Source organism: Eptatretus burgeri, chromosome 12 (assembly GCF_056783735.1).
Source record: "Eptatretus burgeri isolate ZD-2024b chromosome 12, Ebu_testis_v1, whole genome shotgun sequence".
In the NCBI taxonomy this organism is placed as follows: Eukaryota; Metazoa; Chordata; class Myxini; order Myxiniformes; family Myxinidae; genus Eptatretus; species Eptatretus burgeri.
In genome coordinates, this window is record NC_140972.1 from 60,898,069 (window position 1) to 60,919,249 (window position 21,181).

The 21,181-nt window shown below is 43.3% G+C and overlaps 1 protein-coding gene across 6 annotated transcripts in view; it reads left to right on the forward strand.

Moving 5' to 3' along the window:
* EIF2AK3 (eukaryotic translation initiation factor 2 alpha kinase 3) overlaps positions 1 to 20,421 on the forward strand; it is a 78,072-nt gene extending 57,651 nt beyond the window's left edge. For 5 of the 6 annotated variants that reach the window (XM_085848186.1, XM_085848185.1, XM_085848189.1 and 2 more), the window contains 6 exons: positions 6,299 to 6,730; positions 7,960 to 8,290; positions 15,296 to 15,469; positions 19,175 to 19,276; positions 19,392 to 19,454; positions 19,544 to 20,421. In XM_085848186.1, coding sequence (XP_085704312.1) covers positions 6,299 to 6,730; positions 7,960 to 8,290; positions 15,296 to 15,469; positions 19,175 to 19,276; positions 19,392 to 19,454; positions 19,544 to 19,717 — 1,276 coding nt within the window. In that variant the 3' untranslated portion in view covers positions 19,718 to 20,421. The remainder of the gene's footprint in view (positions 1 to 6,298; positions 6,731 to 7,959; positions 8,291 to 15,295; positions 15,470 to 19,174; positions 19,277 to 19,391; positions 19,455 to 19,543) is intronic. The other variant, XM_085848187.1, reaches the window with a different exon arrangement.
* The last annotated feature ends 760 nt before the right edge of the window (positions 20,422 to 21,181 follow it).

Genomic DNA, 21,181 nt, shown 5'->3' on the forward strand with positions numbered 1-21,181 from the left:
ATTTTCCAGGAACGTAACCCCTGTGATGTAAATTGGGCTAAAAAGGACTCTGACCAAGGATCTGAGACGGAGACTTAATTCCTTTGGTACCAGGTCTCTTTGGAGAATCCTTGGCTATCACTTGTCGGACTTTGTGTCCAACGAGCGGTTGCTGAGAGAGACTCAAATGAGATTTGTTACCTGCATAGTCCGTGAGCGTCAGCTGCGGCTGTATGGACATGTGGCTCGTTTTCCTGACGCTGATCCTGCTCACCAGATTCTCTCAGCGAGGGAGTCTCATGAGTGGAGGGAGCCAATGGGCCGACCACGTGCTTCATGGTTGCAGCAGGTTGATCGGCATCTCATTGAGATGGGGATGGGCCAGGCATCTGCCTGGGGGATGGCCAGACGGAGGCCCCTGGAGTACCGGCAGAAAGTGGACGCAGCGACGCGCTGCTCTGGCGCATGCTCCCATACCTGACCCTGAATTTGCCTCTATATTTTCCACTCTTTGCAGTTTTTTTCTCTTTTGTTAACTTCAGTGTTTTTTATTTTTATTTTGTAGTGGGTGGAACCCCAACCCTAACTAAACCCTCTTCCAGCCATCAGACCAAAAACTCAACAACACGCTACCATTTGAGCTATCCTGGAGTGAAATATTATTACCAGGTCGTGAGTTTCAAAATTTCAGTGGAAGGAGGATCCCTCTTTGTACCCACTCAAGTGTGTGTGTTTGTGTGATTCGCTAGTTAATAGTCACCATTGTGTGCTTCCACCCTGTTTTGTTGATGCTTGTCTTCCATCTCACCATCTGCCCCCATCTTTGAGATTTCACTGCAGCCCTCCCATCCCCACCCTTTACAGGCTTCCACATTTTCCTCCGTCTCCTCCCCCACTCTTTCTAACTTGTGGCATGTTTCAGACATTTTCCACGTACCCCTCTCTTCCCACCCCCTTCTGCCCCACCCCTACCCCTGAGGCTTCCATAACCCATGTTTATGGTGGTTTGTTCCCTCCTTCCTTATTTCACATTTATGCCATGCTGTTTATTGTCTTCTCCCAAGTGTGTGTGTGTGTGTGTGTGTGTGTGTGTGTGTGTGTGTGTGTGTGTGTGTGTGTGTGTGTGTGTGTGTTTCACTCATTTTACTTACCTACATATTGCTTCTATCACCTGGTTTTCCAATTGGTGCTTGTGGTATGGCCTTGCTGCACCCATATACAGATGCATTATTTTTCCCTCCTGTTCATGCTCCTGCCCCCCACTTACATATCTACCCCACCTTTTAAGCTTCTACCTCCCCCTCTGCCGTTTCCCCTAACTGTTCATTGAGACCATGTTTAAGGCAGTCAGTGTTGATTTAAGAAAGGGAGATCATGTTTAACAAATTTATTGGAGTTCTCTGAAGCAGTTTTTGATTGGGTGGATGAGCGAAGGACAATGTATGTTTTGTATCAAAACTTTAAGAAGGCATTTAATAAGGTACCACATAGAAGGTTATTAGCCAAGGTGAGGGCTTGTGGAATGGCTGGTCAGGCAGCTAATTGGATTGGAAACTGGCTTAATGATAGGAAGCAAGGAGTGGCTGTGAGCGGGAGGATGTCTACCTGGGAGGATGTAAATAGTGGGTACCTCAGGGATTGGTCCTGGGACCATTATTAATTCCCGACCGCTTTCACCGGAGGGGACAATACATTTGCTCCCCGTCTGTCCATCCGTGCAACCTGTGATTTTTAGCCCGCGTGCACAAAGTGAAAAGCAGGGTTAAGTAATCGGTCGCGTACGTACAGTACATGTCTGCATTTTGTTAAGAGCGAACATTGAAAACTATTCAACAGACTGTTCAAATTGAAATTGTACAACATGTTTCATGACCATTTGATAAAGTGCATATTGAGTGTCCATCAAAACTTTTCAAACTATCATTTGTACATGTTTACATCAGAAGTGTAGATGGATGCAATTACAAATTTGCTGCCAGAAGAGTTGGCTCGTACCCAGGGCCACCGAGAGCCAGAATGGGCCCCAGGGTAATACTTAGTACTTAGGGTAATACTAAGTGTACAGCCTGGTGTTGGCGCAGTGGTTAGGGCAGCGGCTTGGGATCCAAAAGGTCCTGAGTTCAAACCCCGTTGGGCCACTGAATTAATACACCAGGGGGTTGACTCAGCCTGTCATCCTTCCGAGGTCGGCGAAATGAGTACCAGTATACTGGGCCGGTGTATACCCCGGTTAAAATAGGTGTACCATATCCCTGTGTCGTAAGAGGCGACCAGGGTTGCGTCAGGAAGGGCATCCGGCGTAAAACATGTGCCAAATCACTATGCGGATCATACGGATGATCCGCTGTGGCGACCCCTAACGGGAGCAGCCGAAAGAAGAAGAAGAAGGGTAATACTAAGTGTAGGGCCCCCTTCATCCGGGCTTCCTTCAAATTTTGTATTTTTAAACAATATTCACAGAGGTTTCCGTATTTTCAGCATCAGATCATACGTGCCATGTCTAAGGGAAATCGGGGTGTTCACTTATTCCTTCATGCAGATTCATTTAGCACACTTCATCTGGATGGGGTGTGGCCAACACTCCTGTGTTCATTTATGTCATTACATCATTACCATGATTGCGATTATGTAAATTGTTCCCACAGTCATTTATTTGATGAGGGAAGGTGTCACTGTCCTTGGCAATGTCATGCTGGGGGAATAACCCTGAGTGGCTTGGAGGGAGACACAAATAAAATTTCCCCCGGTGTTTTATCACCACAAATAATCATTATGTGAAACAAAAAAATTGAAGGAATAATTATGGGCCCGATTAGATCCGGGTCCCGAGGTAGTTACCCCACCTGCCGCCCCCTCCCCCTCTGGCCCCTGCTCGTACCAAGTCCTTCTCAAGACTATGCGGGGTATTCTATGAATGCCATCTAGTTCCAACCTTTTTCCTGTACCCTTTAACATGTTCACCTGAAACTTGGTACATGGCTTCATTATGATAAGTTACAGAACAAGTTCGAGTTTCATCCGTTTTTCACAGAGTTGTGCCCTTTTTGGATTTAGAAAATATCACGTCGGTAGGGGACATATATTGCAATGAAATTCTCGCAATTCTTGTTATTCATGATTTGGACAGTGGTGTTAAGAGTCAACTTTCCAAATTTGCAGATGACACAAAGCTTTACATTTTACAGGTAATGGAATAAATTCTAAATCAAAAGAGGTCGTGTTTACACCGTACAGGAATTTAGTGAGGCGTTGGCTTGAATATTGTGTCCAGTTTTGGTCACAACATTTGAAGAAGGAAACAGCTACCATCGAGAGAGCTCAGCGTCGGGCTACTAGATTGATTCCGGGCCTAGTTTCGACATGAGAAAGGAGGCGGTTATGAGGGTATATGATGAAGATGTTTAAGATAATGAATGGTATGGACATAATAAGTGCGGAAGAGTTCTTCAGCAGAATAGACAGTGATAGGACCAGGGAACCATCATTGCCTGAGAGGAAAGAAGAGGAGAGCTAATATGGTAGTGAGGCGAGTGAGTGTCTTTCACTCAGAGGGTAGTTTAAATACATTGAATTGTCTCCCGAGAAAGGTAGTGGTGGCAGAAACCTTGTATCTCACCAGTTCCTCTTGGCTCATCATATCGTATGCTGATGAAACGGTCCATTTCAATGGGCCTCTTCCTTGAATCACTGCAGCATCACCGGGGGTTGGCAGTGAAACAAGGCAGACACTCCTGGTCTCAAATCTGCTCTCTCTTTCTTTCTTTTTGTAAACACTGGTCTTCAATCTCATGAGCTGCAGATATTGACAGTGCCTGGAACTTCCTGTGAAAGGTCCATTCCTTCTCATTCAACATTTTACTTCCTCTACTCATGCTTCCGGCTCTGCTCGTTAATAGGAAGGTAAAATCTGAAGTAACATTCCACCAATGGTAAACAGCAACTTGCGGTGAGGCAACAGCAAGAAAGCATCTTGCCTTCTCTGCCTGGAAGGCCGGTCAGTCCTATAAATGGCAATGTGCAGATGCTCCACAAGACTCGCAACAGGTGTGTATCCTAAGAAGTGCAAAACACAACACCAGGCTCATCTTAGATCAGCCCTTTAATTCCTTCCTCCTTCTTCAAAGTGTCGGAAGCAAAACTGTCTCAGGAACATCTTGGGCCATTTAAAACTGTCTCAAGAACATGCTCTTCCTCAGTCTCTTCATCATGGAAGGAATCACATGGAAGGACACAGTGTGTTTTTCCTGAAAAACCTTTTGCTCCCAACCCATCCTTCCTATTACATATGTTCCTTCCCTTACAGACAACCTGAAGCAAGTGAGCTTCTCACCTGCAAGGGTGGCAGCATCTGCAAAACTTTAACTCGTCATCAGCAACTGCTCCTGATGACATCAGTACACCCTAACCCTCAAAATACGGTACAAGCATTTCAACTCGCTGGTTCTCTTTCATTGCTCTTTTGTAGATCCTTCTTGGACGATTTCCTGCCCTTACCATGGAATGTGGCTTAGAATGTTTCTTTTCAAAAGAGCGGTGCCGTGATGGACCCTCCAAACCATGACCATCAAGTCTTCTTCCCATAATCAGCAAAATATGAGAACAGATATTCTTACTATAACTCAAGGCCTGTCCTTTCTTCAACCCTCTATCATATCACCAATTTTGGTTCTGTTCTGGCCAGTCGAACTTAGATATTCTCCTTCTGCTAACTCAGCAATGGATGGACACTGAACCTCGAGAAACAGGTCAGTATGTCCTCCTTTTCACCCCAAGTGGTTTTGAGTATTTCACACTGTTTGACACATAACCCTGATTATTAATCTGTGATTCTCCACTTTGACTGCCTGGTTGATATTATTCATACTTTTAAGCAATGCGTAGTTCTGGGTGGCGTTATTTTTCTTGCCCTTTATTTTGTGATCGGTGTCCCACAAGACTGGCCTTATCTGGTTAGCATTAATGATTTCTAACTCTCTTTGTAAAACCTTTTAGAGCACTTTGCAGATGATTCCATTCTTCGCTGGAATGCCTCTCACACCACTTTTGGCAGGCTGCAGCATCATCTTTATCCTGCTATTTCAAGAAAATAAGAAGTTGATCAATCACCTGGAATATATCTTTTAAATACTTCTAAGTGCTACACTCAAACTCTGTCTTGACATTAAGCCTGTTTGCAGAAGTAAACTGGAAGTTAGTCAATCAACTTCTGGCAAAGCTGTCTTTGGAACTTCTGAGACAACCTTTCTGTCATGACCTTTCTTGGGCCATTCACATATCCAATTTGGCTTCCAGGGCAGGGAGCCGCCTCGGAATCATCTGCAGACCTGTCATTTTTCAGTCGCTCTGAGCTCCTTAATGTACAAAGCTTTCATCCACAGTGTCATGGAGAATGGATGTCCTCTGTTAGTTCGTGCTGCCAGATCTCACCTTATGCCCTCAGAAATAGTGGAATCCAAGTCCCTGAGGCTAATTGGATTTCCTCAACAGGAGGCCGAGGTGCAATCGCAGATAAGTTGGTGGCCTAGCTGTTTCCTATCATCTCATGTCAGGTCTCGCTCCATCTGCCCATTCAGCAATTTGTCCTGCCAGAGCCCGATCAGGTGACACTCACTCAGCAAGTAACCCATTCCTTGTACCCTTCCCAAATCCCAGCCAACTGCTCACCTCCACTCTCTTTTTTTTTTTGTTCTTCTTTCAACTGTAGAATCGCTTCTTGAATTCAGTCAAACCTTGTTCTCTCCGCTCCTCGAAAATGGCAAGCCTTCACCGTTTCATTTTTCCTTTATTCCCGGTCCCATTCTTTTACTTTCTCACTGACTTTATTTTTCTGTCCACTCATGTTCTTCCACATTTGCACTGTTTTCCAGCTTTTCCCTCTCTGCTTATATACACGTTCCTCATCGATTTAACCCACTCTGTTTCCTTGTCCTGTCTGTATGTCCCTACTTTTTAGGCTATGTATGTATTCGTTCAGTCCTTCCACATTTATTCATCCACCCTTGTATGCCAACCGCCTCTGCTCTATAGTCGTGTCGATATCACCCCCTCTGTCATTCAGCTTTCCCATGAGTCTCAATCTCCTTGAAAGAATGAAAAAAGCAAACCTCATTGGATATGTGGAACCAAACAAAAGATGGAAATGTTTTTATTTAGAGGTTGGATTTCATTTGTTAGGCTGTGCAGTCATTTATTTTGCCATATGTTTACTCGTGCAGCCATTTTTTGCTGGATTTGACAGCTATTTCTTTTCATAGGGAAGTACTGGTACCACTTACATTGTTATTTAAGCCAGCTTAACAATTTGTCTCTGTTCCTGTAGCTCTGTTGCCATTTGGAGTAGTGGGAACCCTGTCGTGGAGAAACAACCCATGCCAGTTCAGCAGACGACGCAGGGACAGAGTTCTCGCTCAATCGTTTTGCCTGACGACAAGATTGCTGTTGTGTACAGCTCACCATTTCCAGCTACAGAGAGCGATCTATCATTGCATCAACCTGTTTGCCCACCGTGCCACACCAAACATCCCTCTGCATCAAATGGAGACAGCATGCTCATGGACAAAATGGGCACCCACCATAGTTTAAAGGACGACTCGTCAAACTTCAACATTCTCGATTCTTCGGTTGTGAATAGGAGCGATTCGGACTCCCTCGAGATTGTCTTTGAAGACTCGAGACCTCTCAATGCGACGGAAGCAAGTGTCACTGGTGAACACTTTACTCAGCAAAGGAATGCAACGAAAGGAAGTGTACGGTAAGTTTGAAATTTGGGGAACCAGTTTGAAACCGAATGCTTTGGTGCTGTCCTCCTTATGCAGTGTCAGCATAAACGTGTGCAGGTCACCACACTTGTCATGCAGTGAAGATTGGTTAAAATTCTGTGTAAGGTTATATTATATACTTTGTATCTCATTTCCATGTTTTTTTACGTCACACTAAGTGGACTGCCCAGATGGCCGAGCCCTCGAGGTAAGCACATTCATCTCTGGGCTGTCACGGTTGGGTTTGCTTCTCACCCCAGCTATAATCTGTTATCCTGATGTTTTGCAGGCATAGTGAGGCATCGGCGTCTGTACTGTCCCTCGGTTGGACGTTAAGTTTGATGCCACGTCTGCCAGCATTAGTTTGTGGATATTAATGATCCCACAGTGTCATTCATGATAGGCTAGCTATTTCCAGCACCATGAACAAATTCCAAATTCCTGCTCTAACCTATGGGGGGCACTGTACCAGCATACCAGCCGTGCTCCCAGCTAATGGTAAAACCAGCATTTCATGCTGCAAACGAAAGGAAAGGGATGGCTTATTATGAACTAAGTTGTGTTGATGTTCTTCTGCATTATGTAATTATCACCTGCTTTGACAATTGGGATGAATCTTTATAAAACAGGTCATAAGTTTACAACATCTCACATTAGTCTGCTCATTGTACTTGACTTTTCACAAAAGTATTCGTAATCGTCATCACTCGCACTTTGACCGCCGAATGATCAAAGGACAAAAAGTTGAAATTGTCTGTTATTGAGGAGAGACCAACTGTAGTTTTGTTGTTGATGTGGAATAAATGTCGAAGATGCAAGGGATATATCTCCCTCCAAAAAAAAAAAAAAAATATGTATATATATATATATATATATATATATATATATATATATATATATATATATATATATATATATATATGCAGTATTTATCCATCCTTTACTTTGTCATAAAATGTATTGCCCAAAATATGTCTGTAGAAAGCTCAATTTTCCTGTTTCAATTCAGATTATATATATATATATATATATATATATATATATATATATATATATATATATATATATATATATATATATATATATATATATATATATATATATATATATATATATATATAGCATGATATGTTATGCCAGTTGCCATACTAGTTCCTCTGTGAGCCTGATTGAGTGTAACTGCATCCATTAAATGATGTTTTAGGGCTGTCTTTTATTGCAGGAATCATTCTTCCACGAACCCGAACTGTTCTTCCTGCCTGCCAGCCGAGAACGATGCAGTACTGTCCACACAGGCCCCTGAACGCCTGTTCAGCTCTCTCTCGTATTCTGCGGATCAAAGGACAGATGTGCCATCCCCAAGCAGAACGCAACCCAGCCACTACCTCTACATACAGATGCAGCTTTGCCAAAAGGAGAACCTAAAGGACTGGTTGAACAGCCGCACAAATCTCGCAGACAGGCCAAGGTCTGAGTGCCTTGCCATATTCAAACAGATTGTCGGCACTGTTCACTTTCTGCACACGTCTGGCCTCATGCATCGGGATTTGAAGGTATTGACATGAAAATTTTTAATATGTACATGCAGGTAGTGGGTAAAAACATGGAAACGCCTCGGTAAATGAGGGACTCTGAGTATATTGAATGCAATGGCTTCCACACAGGTGTGACCCATTAACTAAATAACATCCCAGCATGCTTAGGTTCATGTATTAAAAATGCTGCACAGGTCCGGTTGCCTATAATTATGATGAGCTTGGCTGCAAGAAGATAGTCCTCAATAACATTGAAAGAGGGGTGATTGTTGGGACGTGTTTGGCAGGAGTTTCACTGATAGACAGCTCAACTTACTGATGTTTCATGAGAAACGGTGTCTACGGTGATGTCAGCATGAAACCCTGATGGAAAGACATTATTGGCAAAGGGCAACATTGCGATATCCTTGCATTAAATTGAAGTGCAAGACAAAGCAGGCTTGCAACTGCAGATAAATTGACTGTAAATTTCAACCTGGGGCGCGAGCAGCCAGTTTCATCAAAAACATTCCACCAAAAACTCCACAGAGCAGGATACGATCGTCGGGTTGCAGTGCACAAATTGCTCGTCACACCTGGCAATGCACGTTTACGAGTCCAGTAGTGCAATGAGCACAGGCAATGCACCACGAAGCAGTGGAGAAAAGTTGTATGGTCAGATGAATCGTCCTTCACCAGGTTCTCGTGTGGTGCCGACCTAGGGAATTCTACAACCCTGAGTGCTTGCTTCCAACAGCACACACACACACACACACACACACACACACACACACACACACACACACACACACACACACACACACACACACACACACACACACACACACACACACACACACACACACCTTTCCTGCAATGTCAATGCCAATTGCTATTTAATGGTACCGAGTCATCATCTTCACCCCATGTTGCAGCATTTCTTTCTTGCCATGAGCGGTGTCTTCCAGGATGACAATTATGTTATCCATATGTCATGGCCTTCTCAGTCACCAGATCTGAACCCAATCAGGAAAACTGCGTTTTCCACCTCCATCAAACAGGTGTCTGATGATTGACTTTTACGTGAAAGAATGATGCCGCATCCCTCCTGCATAATTCTAGATATTGGTGGACTCTATGTCACGGGGCATACATGCCGTACTGGCCGCATGTGGTGGCCCAACACCCTATTAAGTGACCTTATGGGGGTTGTCCCCCAAAATATGTATTTACTTTCTTCTCTGAAACTATACACACAATTTTGATGAAACTTGACCGCAACCTTCATCACCCGTGATGTACCAAAGTTTGTTCGTGACATTCGAAAAATCGGTGTTTATGAAGTGATCGGTGTGGGGGGGGGGTTGCCCCACAAGAAGAGGTATTTGCTTTCTTATCAGAAACTACACACACAATTCCGATGAAACTTAATCACCACCTTCATCTCCCGTTATGTACAAAAGATTGTTCACACCATTAAAATATATCAGGGTCTCAGGGGGTCTACTGGGGGCGTTTCCTCCCAAAAGATGTATTTGCTTTTTTCTCCGAAACCACACACGCAATTTCGATGAAACTTTACGACAACCTTTATCACCCGTGATGTACCAAAGTTTTTTCACGCCATTAGAAAATAAATCCATAGGAATTTACTTTCTTCCTCATTACATATTTTGTGGATCATCCATGCCTACCAGTGGTTCCCTGGTTATCTTATCCAGCTGCTACCAGGTGAGCGCCCTGGGGTATTGCCCCTGTGTTTTATGCTTCTGCTGACAGTCACTGGTGGCATTATGTTTTGGGGTTGTCTGGACGTACGTCCATCCATGCTAATTTTCTCAGTTTTATCTGCATCCGCTTATCAGATTTACACAAAGTTTTCACCATCGGTGCGACTACTCATGTAGAATGTTTTAATGATAATTATGATGTCATAGGTCATGTGGTGTGGCAGCCATGTTGGAAAAAAGGAAAAACTTTGTAATTGCCTCCGAAATTTGTAATTTTACTTTGTAATTACCTCCGAAACTGCTCCATGAAAAAAATTGAAACTTGGCGCGTTTCAACTCCTCCCCATAGGAAATAATTATGATATTTTGATGATGTCATAGGTGGCTTCGTGATGTTTTGTGATTAGTGATGTTTTGAGTGGTATTTTGATGGTGTCATAGACGTCATAATATTGTGACGTTCTGATGTCATAATTTATGACGTCATAATTGCATTCGTTGAACACTTTAGCCGATCAGTATGAAAATTTTTGAGGGTCATCTCGGGATAAATTGTATTGGCGGGGCGGGGGAGGGGGTGGGGAGGGGGAATTGATGCTGTCATCGGTCATGTAGTTTGGCAGCCAGATTGTTTTTATGTCAAAAATATTCAAAAATCTTCTTCTCTTAAACGGCTGAACAGATTGAGCCGAAACTTTACAGATATAATCGCCAATCTATGATGAACAAAAATTTATCCAACTATGATGTCATCGGTCACACGGTTTGTCAGCTATGATTTTTTTTTTGAAGACGAAACATTAAAAAATCTCCTTATCCAGAACGGGTTGACAGATTGAGGGGAAACTTCACCCACACGTTCCACAAGCCTTGGGGATACTAGGGTGTTCACGAATAATGAATAGGTCACATGGTCTGGCAGCCATTATTGGATTGAATGAAAATCTTTTGAAAATTCTTTCTTTGGAACTGCTTCATCAATTGATGTAAAGCATCATAGTTATGATCCAGTTGTCATGGGGAATATATGTTTTAAATTTCAACCTGATTGGATGCATGGTCTGGCAGCCAGAATTATTTAATATTTTTAATCTGGGTTCAGGTATTTATGTCATACATGGTAAAAGCATGTAAAATGATGTAGTAATGTTGACGAAGGCATATCTGTGACTATGTTGAAGTGTTCCCTTCTAGTTTGATTCTATTCTATGGAAATGTCCTTGAAATGTTTGTTTTTGTCTACATAGTGAGTTTTGCACGCACGCACGCACGCACGCACGCACGCACGCGCACGCACACACGCACACACACACACACACACACACACACACACACACACACACACACACACACACACACACACACACACACACACACACACACACACACACACACACACACGTAAAAAAATAACAGCAAAACACTGCAAGAACTAGAGGGGGAGCACTCGGTAGAGTGCAAAGCCTCCGCCGCCAATACTGCTGGTTCACGTAAGTGAACCTGATATCCTATTCATTGTAGGTCAAAACGGATCTGACTCTACTGAATCACGATTGAATAAACTAAACTAGATCGACGCGCATGTAGAAATGCCAAAAAAAAAATCTAAATTTTTTTGAAAAAAAAGTTGCAAAATTTCTGGGTTTTTTTTCTCTAACAAATTTTTTTTTGGGGGGGGGTTGTAAATTACCGAAAACATGTAGAAATGCAAAAAAAAAAATTAAATATTTTTCAAATAAAATAGAAATTTTTTTGAAAAAAAGTTGCAAAATTTTTTTTTTTTTCTTTAACAATTTTTTTTTTTGGTTGGAAATCACTTATAACGTAGAAATGCAAAAACAAAAATTCAAATATTTTTTTCAAAATGGCCGCCATAGCGACAATATCAGACTTTGGACCAAGTCCAAAATCTAATGGCATAATCCTTGGACCATACCTCATCCCCCACCAAGTTTCATCGAAATCCGTCCAGGAGTTTTTCTGTAATACTGTTCACAAACAAACAAACAAACAGAGACAGGGGTGAAAACAGTAACCTTCGTCCATCTTCGATGGCGGAGGTTAACAAAACAGTTACCCACAAATAAAACCCAAGCATCACCATGGAATGAAAGACTCGAGATAGGGAGTAAGCTGCTCAGAAAGGAGACAGGACAGATTCAGCAATTGCAAAGAAGACATAAAAGCACAAAACTAAGGAGGGAATCCCAAAAATATATAAAAACATGTAAAATTGAAGCTAACGACCTCAGGATAATGGTTGCTGAAAACAAACCAGAAATGGAAATGATAGCAAGGGAAATTAAAAAAAAAAAATGATGAGGCGAACTGCAGGAGAAAACAACCTGAAAAGATTATTCTGTGAAGTAGGAAAACGGAAGCAGAATGTGTCATCTCCTCCTGAAAAAGATGAATTGGAACAATTCTGGAAGGGAATTTATGAAGATCGAAAAGAACACAACAACGAGATGGAATTGATCTGAAACCTGGAAGAGAAAAAGCAATATCTCGTAGGAAATGCCCCCAGTAATAATTGATACAGAAAAGACAAGAGAATAACTTGCAAAAATGGCAAGCTTCAAAAGCCAGATGGGATTCTGAACTTCTGGCTAAAATAATTTGATTCCCTCCACATTCGCTATGCTTGGGCATTCAATGAACTTATCCAAGGTGATCAGGAAAGGGATGAATAGCTCACAGAAGGTAACACTTTCCTCATACCAAAATCTGAAAAATTGTCAGAACAACTGAAATTAGTGAAACAGTACTCTGATGACATCCAAATGCAATTTGGTCTTGATAAGTTTTCCAATTGCACATTCGTACAAAGTAGACCATCAAAAAGTGCCAACATAAAAATCGATAGAAATACAATACAGGAGCGAGACAATGAAGCATCATACAAATACCTTGGAGTAGAAGAGGGCAACCAAATAAGTCATAAAAAAATGCGCAAAACAATTACCAAAGAATACCTACGTAGAACGAGGATGATCCTGAAAACGTAACTAACTTGCAGTAACCAGTGTTCCAATACAGCTGTGGAATAGTAAACTGGCCACAAGTGGAAGTCAAAAAACTATATATCAGAACAAGGAAACTCGTCACTATCCACAAAAATCAGTGCATCCTAATAATGTACCTGCCAAGGAAAGGAGGAGGTGGTGGCCAAATGGAACTCGATCAAGTGCACAGAGTGACGACTGCAGAATTAGCAGATTATTTGAAAAGTTCAACAGACTCCCGAATTACTATTTGTATACAAGCATGAATACAACAAACCAGAAAAGGTATCTCTTATTCACCTTGCAAAAAAACTTCCAAAAGCAGGTGTGAATATAAAATGTCACGCACCATACCGAAACAGCAACAAATACAGCCCCAACGATTGCAAGAAAGAAAACAGAAATATATAATGAAATACCAACAAATATATGGTGACAACTGGAAAAAAAAGGACAAAAAAGCAGGGAAATATTTTAAAAAAAGAGTTGGACAGATTGGGAATAGACAAAGAAGGATCGCTGGAATGGCTCAGAAGAGATCAGCACAATTGGGATGGAGAACAAATCGTGATAAATGCCCAAGACAAAAGGACACGCCATGAATGGCTGTCCTGCCAATTGTTTTTTTCAAGCTAATCGGACAAATGTCGGTTCTGCAAGGTAGAAACAGAACGTACGAGCCACCTCCCATCGGGATGCAAAAAAAACAACTCGTGTCAGAACAGTTGTACACACAAAGGCACAGCAAGGTATGTAGAGTAATCCACAAAACTTATGGAAACATAAATCATTGAAAACGAGGAAATAATGCCCACGTACGACCTGATGATCCCATCCAGCATGAACATAGAAAACAAAGCACTGTGACTGGACATAGTACTCTTATACAGAAAGGAAAATAAGGCATGGCTAATTGAAGTATCAGTACCCAGTGATTTTGGTCTAAATATCAAGATCTCAGGAATGAAGTGAAAAGATCTTGGAAGCTGAAGAGCACCAAAATTGTATCAGTGATAATTGGAACAAAGGGAATGATAAAGAAGAACCTCACAAAGATCCTACAAACCATCCCTGGGAACATTACCACAAACGAACTGCAGTTGGAAGCTGAAGGTATTGACCTGATCATGAGTTGTCAGTGAACGATCCCACAGTGTCCTTTGCGAATAATATCATCAATAACAGCTATAAATGATGAAACGGATCCATCGCTCAGTGACGATATTGCAAAGAACCCTCGGAACAAAACTTTGAGGGGGACAAAAAAACAACTTCACAGCTTGGTCCATGAATCATGGTCGCTCACCAAAACGGAGGTGGATACTTCGACCCCTGAGAGGGCTCCGTTCCACCTTCTGAAACCTGCATATGAAGATAACAAATGACACACACACATACACCCCAAATTAGATATCATATGATGTCATATCATCCTCGCATCATATTTTGCACACCATTAAATATTACTTATTTGTGTTAAAAACTTAGGATGTGTCTTGATTTAAATCCATGTCAGGAGCACGCACAACATCTACCTAAATATATATGTCTACATGAGCATGCACACGCAGTCTATAGCATATGCAACAGCAGCAGCAGCAGCAGCAGCAGCAATAGCACTGTCCAGTGTCCATGGGGACCAATCTTGCTCTAGTGATGCTGATGGGCCAGGTTTAATGGCCATGCCATCGCATTTCCATCGCATGAATCAGGCAGGATGTGTAGCAGAAAACTCCACCACCTGCATCACTGAAGCTGAACTGTTGCAAAAAAGCAGGCATCAGGAAGAAAAAATTAATACAATTAATAACAGGCTTTTGGGTGACGATTACCATGACAGTAATGCAATAATGGGATGGCAGGATGGCCTCGAGGTACGCACTCTCGCCTCCAAGCTGTCGAGCCTCAGTTAAAATCTCGCACCAGCTATAAACTGTCATCCTGGTGTTTCACAGGCAGGGTGATTCATCAGTACGTGCGCCTCCCTCAGATAGACGTTAAATCGGTCGTCCCGTCTGCTGGCATTAGTTGGACGTTAAAGATCCCCCAGAGCCCTTCACGAAGAGTAGGCGAGCTATTGCCGGCACCCTGAACAAATTCCACATTACTGCTTTAACTGCTGCTGGAATGGTAATGGCAAACCACCCACCCGAGCCCATACCAAGAAACTTCTGCGGCAGCACCGATGCTCTGTAACAGATATATGGTACATCAGATTACAATAATAATCGTAAATGATAAAATGCACAATTTGAATGGTGGATTCAAATTGTAAATGGATAGATGACCTCTGTGGCATTTTCTTGCAGCCTTCCAACATATTTTTCTCACTGGACGGGGTTGTGAAAATCGGGGATTTTGGTTTGGTCACGGCTATGGACCATGAGGAAGATGAGAGTGAGACCACCTCCCTTTCTTCTCTACCTGCGGAAGCGTACCACACAGGCAGAGTCGGCACCACTCTCTATATGAGCCCTGAACAGGTGTGTAATCGGACTGGAGTATCAAGAGTAAAAGGCAGTGTCTGGAATAATTTGCTGATCAAAAAAACCTCATGCTATCTTTTCTATATTATATAATATTATGCTCGCAGGGACACACGGAAATTCTGCTGAATGTAAAATGTGACTTCAAATCCTCAAGCCCTCCCACTCTCTCCCATCCAACACCAAGTTCTCAACCTCCCACCCCCTCCACCCAACCCCAATCATCAACCCCAAGTCTTCAATGTCCCCTTGCAACCGCAAGTCATCAAACTCCTCCCTCACTCCCTCCACACCCAGTCCTAACCTCACCTCCACACACACACCCAGTCCTCCCCCAACCTCCACAAACACACCCAGTCCTCACCCCACCTCCACACACACACACACCCAACCTCCACACACACAGTCCTCACTCCACCTCCACACACACACCCAGTCCTCACCCGACTTCCACAAACACACACAGTCCTCGCCCCCTCTCCACACACACACCCAGTCCTCTCCCATCCTACACACCCACACCCAGTCCTCACCCCACCTCCACACCCAGTCCTCCCCCAGCCTCCACACACACACACCAAGTCCTCACCCCACCTCCACACCCAGTCCTCACCCCACCTCCACACACACACCCAGTCCTCACCCAACTTCGACAAACACACCCAGTCCTCACCCCACCTCCACACACACACCCAGTCCTCACCCCACCTCCACACACACACCCAGTCCTCACCCAACCTCCACAAACACACCCAGTCCTCACCCCACCTCCACACACACACCCAGTCCTCACCTCACCTCCACACAAACACCCAGTCCTCACCCCACCTCCACACACACACACCCAGTCCTCACCCAACCTCCACACACACACACACCCAGTCCTCACCCCACCTCCACACACACACCCAGTCCTCACCCGACTTCCACACACACACACACCCAGTCCTCACCCCACCTCCACACACACACACCCAACCTCCACACACACACACACCCAGTCCTCACCCAACTTCGACAAACACACCCAGTCCTCACCCCACCTCCACACACACACCCAGTCCTCACCCCACCTCCACACACACACACCCAACCTCCACACACACACACACCCAGTCCTCACCCCACCTCCACACACACACCCAGTCCTCACCCGACTTCCACACACACACCCAGTCCTCACCCCACCTTTACACCCAGTCCTCACCCCACCTTTACACCCAGTCCTCACCCCACCTTTACACCCAGTGCTCAACCCTCCCGCTTCCCACCATAAGTCCTTAACCCCTCTCCAAATTCTGCCCCCTCTCTGCCACTCCCACCCCAACTCTATGTCCTCCTCAACCACTTTCCACTTCAAGTCGTCAACCCCCACCCCTCAAATTAGAAGTCCTCAACCCCCCCTTCCTATTTTCTATCCCCTCCCCCTCTACACTCCAACTCCTCAACCCCTCTCCCTACCACAAACACATTAACCCCATCTCCCGACCCCAAAGACCCCAACCTCCAAGTCCTCAACCCCCACCCCCTTCCAAACCCGAAAGCCTGTCTACTCCCCCACCTCCCAAAGCCCAAGTCTGAAACCCCTCCTCCTTCCCAATGCCTTAACCTCCCTCTCCCAAATCCTTACCCTGACCCCCCCCCCCCAAAACTCTGTCCTCCCCTCCTCCTTTCTTCCCATTTTAAACAACATTCCTGTTTTCGTCCAGTAAGAATAATGTTAAAAGTAAATTTTAAAAAACAATAATAAATTCATAATCTCATGAGATTGCACCATCTTGTGATTCTTCAGGAAAATAGTGGATAAGTAAGCTAAATTATAAAAAATGAACATACGTCATTGTTAATGGGAAAAATTAAATGCAACTGGAACTCCTTTGACAAAGACCTTTATTATGATATGGGTTTTATGGTCCCTGGTCAAGTGGTTTAAGAGAAATTAGTCAGCAAGACGAACAACCAGAATAAGCATACCGTATTGTTGTAGCCGTTTGACTCGGGGTCTGAACCGAGGTTCAAGTCCCACTCCAAAGGCTATTTTAGTGCCACATGACTTGGTCCTTGGTGACTGAATCTCGTGGGCTGCTAAACCACGGTTACACCGGCCAGATGTATTTGAAGTCCCGAAAAGGGTCCCTGGTCAATACAATAATGCCAACTTACCTTCTCGTGGGGAATTTGAGCTGCCTGGGCATCATGCGCTCGTGCAGCAGGCCGTATCTGATTTGAGCTGAGTGAGGCTCGAGCCGTGCACACGCTCAATATAGTTAGCACTAATCGCTGAGCAATTGTCCATCTCATGAACGACACATTCACCAACAGAATTTGCGGTGCGACAGCTGATAACACAGGGAGGGGTTTGCTGAGGTCAGGGTCAGGGGGACAAACGGTGTGAAAGGTAGGTTTTTAATGTTAATTCATTTACTTTTTGAATAGGGGTGTTACAACAACAATCTAGGAAGGGCTTCCATCTTATACCAGGAATAAAATGGTCTGACTTTTAAAAAAAAAAATTGTACTGCATTGGGTACGTCTGCATTATCAGAATTAAATTTTTGAAGAATGTTATGGCTTCAAATTCTCCACGTTTTGTTTCCCTGTTCCTGCTCATCCTCGCTCGATTGTCTGGATTCCCCATACCTCCATTGATGCTCCATCTCACCCAAGCACCCCTTACTTTATATGGATTTGCTACAAAACTGGCATCCCCAAAGTTGGTTGCTTTGAATCGAGGATTTCAGCAGGAAAAACTAATGGCAACATACGGTACGACACTTAAATTGTCATCATAGGTGTCATCAGTCATGTAGCTCGCTAGCATTGTGCCAACCTCAACTTGCTAAAATGGGGCAACAGTTCTAAGTTTCGTCAGCCTCATGCTTTTGTTGTCATCATCATCGTAACGTGCCTGGGCATCAATGACTTATCGAGTATTGGCTTGCCGACAGCATTTGCTAAGAAGACATTTATTTGTTACCCCGCGCAGGCACGCATGCAAAGCAAAAGGTGGATGAAGCAATTGCTTCATGTCCGTCCGTCTGTCTGTCTTGTCAGTTTATGATTGCGGAACAACTGATTTAAATCGAATGTTATATTTTCAACATGAATAGGAAGACAAGTCTTATTTTAATGTACTTTAGCTTCGAATACTAACGGTTACATACGGCCTGCCCGATCGCACGTGTGCAGAGAGGAGAGAGATAACATTTATTATCTGTCTGCCTACCTGGCAGACAAACAAAATTGAAAATCATTCCAAACAGGAAACTTAGTGTTTGAAGGACGTCATGAAGGATGCAAACAGGCACGAAGAACTCATGTAACGTGATGTATTGGATCGGATGATGTAATAGACACTGCAGTAAATGGTGATAAAACTGGAATTTATTCGTTTACAACTTTTACAATCTTTATTTTATTTAAATTTAATTACATACTTGAACGTTGCAGAACACAAATCGCCTTCTTAATACGTCCATGAACCTGCAGTTTTGCAGGACAGTGCTTTAATTTGAATAATGGTTAGATGGGGTAGTGTGTAAGGGTGATGTTTGAATATCAGACAAAGGGAGGCATGTGTATAACACAGACTTTTATTTTTGTCAGCCAAGAGACTCATAATAATGGTATAGTATGACTGTAGGACATTTTGATTTTGTCTTTTGTTTTCTATATTTTTTTTTTGAACTTCATGCTTTGCAGCTCGCTGGCAAGGTGTATTCACACAAAGTAGATATCTACTCGATGGGCCTGATCCTCTTTGAACTACTGTGTCCATTTAGTACACAGATGGAGAGAATTCAGGTAATGAGGTGATTTACCTGATGATGAAGACTTCCATTCTTTGTCAATTCATTTTTTTTGCAGCATGTCTAAGCTCCTTGCAATTTGAACATCTCCTTTTGTTTTCAATTTCCAGACTCTCTCAGATGTCAGGAAACGCATATTTCCCGAACACTTTGTCGCCAGTAACCACGATGAGGTGAGCGTTTCCTCAGCCTACGTTACATGATGCAGATGTATACTGTGTCCGTCGGTGACCTGAGCAGGTGTATACTGTGTTGTGTGCAGTATATTCTCATGAAGGAACTGCTTTGCCACGACCCCGCGTTGAGGCCAGAGGCCGAGCAGATTGTAAAGGCCGTGTCGTTTTCTTCACCGCAGAATTCCTCGTTTGCCATTAGGCAGAGGTCTCTGACTCGGAGTGCTTCGGGAAGCAAGGCCCACTCCCCTTCGTTAACCTGACTTGAGCAAGCTCTTTGCTGAAATTGACCAAAGAACAATTTTGGACATCGTTTTTTTTTGTGGAAACATTCTTCGTTTACTTTTATATAAATATTTCTTCGCGTCCCAGACAATTGCACACATCAGTTTGATTTTGTATCGCTACAATGGCTGCTGGGGGTGAGATAAAAGAATGCTCTCGTGAAGGTAAACCAAGTACATTCAAATGTTTTCTCTTGTTTCAGCTCTGAGATGGATCCGAGTGAACATCATGCAAAATTATTTAATTTTATTTATAGCTCCTTTTGGGTTTTTTTTTTTTTTAACGTCGAGCCCAAAGGCTCGTCGAACATACATGTGTCATTTTACGCATTAAACATTTGAAGTTGAGGAGCAAATTGTTGACAGCATTCTCTGCTGCAGGTGATGCCACCAAGAGAAATTCATGTAAATATGCGAGCTGTAACCTGGTTTGGTTAGCAATTAAAATTGCTTGTCAGGAACCATGTGCATGATTTTGAAATGGTTTGCTCCCTCAACATAGTATGGCAAGTTCATATTATGCACGTACACTGAGATATTTGTAATTATTTGGTGTTGCAAGATCACCTGTTCATTTCGAAAGCATTCCTCATTTGATCTGTTATAACATTCCCTAATCCCAATGAAAGTGCAATATTCAATATGTCTGAAAAATACTTATGAAATATAACACTGGGGAATGATGCTTGTATTGTCAACTTCTTGTTAAATCAACACCCCCACCCTTGATCATTTGGAAACGTTTCCATTTTCCCTGGACAGGTTGCTTCTCCATTGAGTGGTGTTGCCATTCTCCATAGAATTTTTTTATAAATTGTTATGCCCCGCCCCTTAAAAAAGTTGACTTCAGCGAACCGCAGCGTTGACGTCACATGCAGAAACTCGCACAGAGTGGATTGACTCGAGATCTCAAGAGTCTAGACTAGTCCGATAAATCCGTCGTCCGTCCGACTCGGCCGATAAATCTGACGTGCTGTAGCTTTTTTTTATTATTCTCTTTTCTTCATTGTTTTCTACTGGCGCTACATGACGACAGTAGGAATAAAATAAATAAAAATGCAACAGAATGTCAGATTTATCGGACGACTTGAGACAATTGTGTCGCAAGGTGTGTTCTGCACACAAGTTTTCATCGTATCCGGACAGCGAGATTGCTTCGTTTTATGCGCGGAGAGATACGGCCGATGACATGCGCCGGCCTTGCTTGTGATTCATTTGCCGCAGAGAAACATGTCCGCTAAGCTGGTCACGTCACCTCACTAAAATATTTCTGATATCGAGCAGTATGCAAGCTGAATTTACATTATTGAATTACGAATAGGATTTTGGCGAACCAGTTGTTATTGCCGAGTCTTCCTTCGATGTCCTCCCGATCATAATTAACTCCGGGAATTTCATCAACAGTTTCCTCTGCTTGTCCTGCTTCGGGCTCGAACTGCTAAG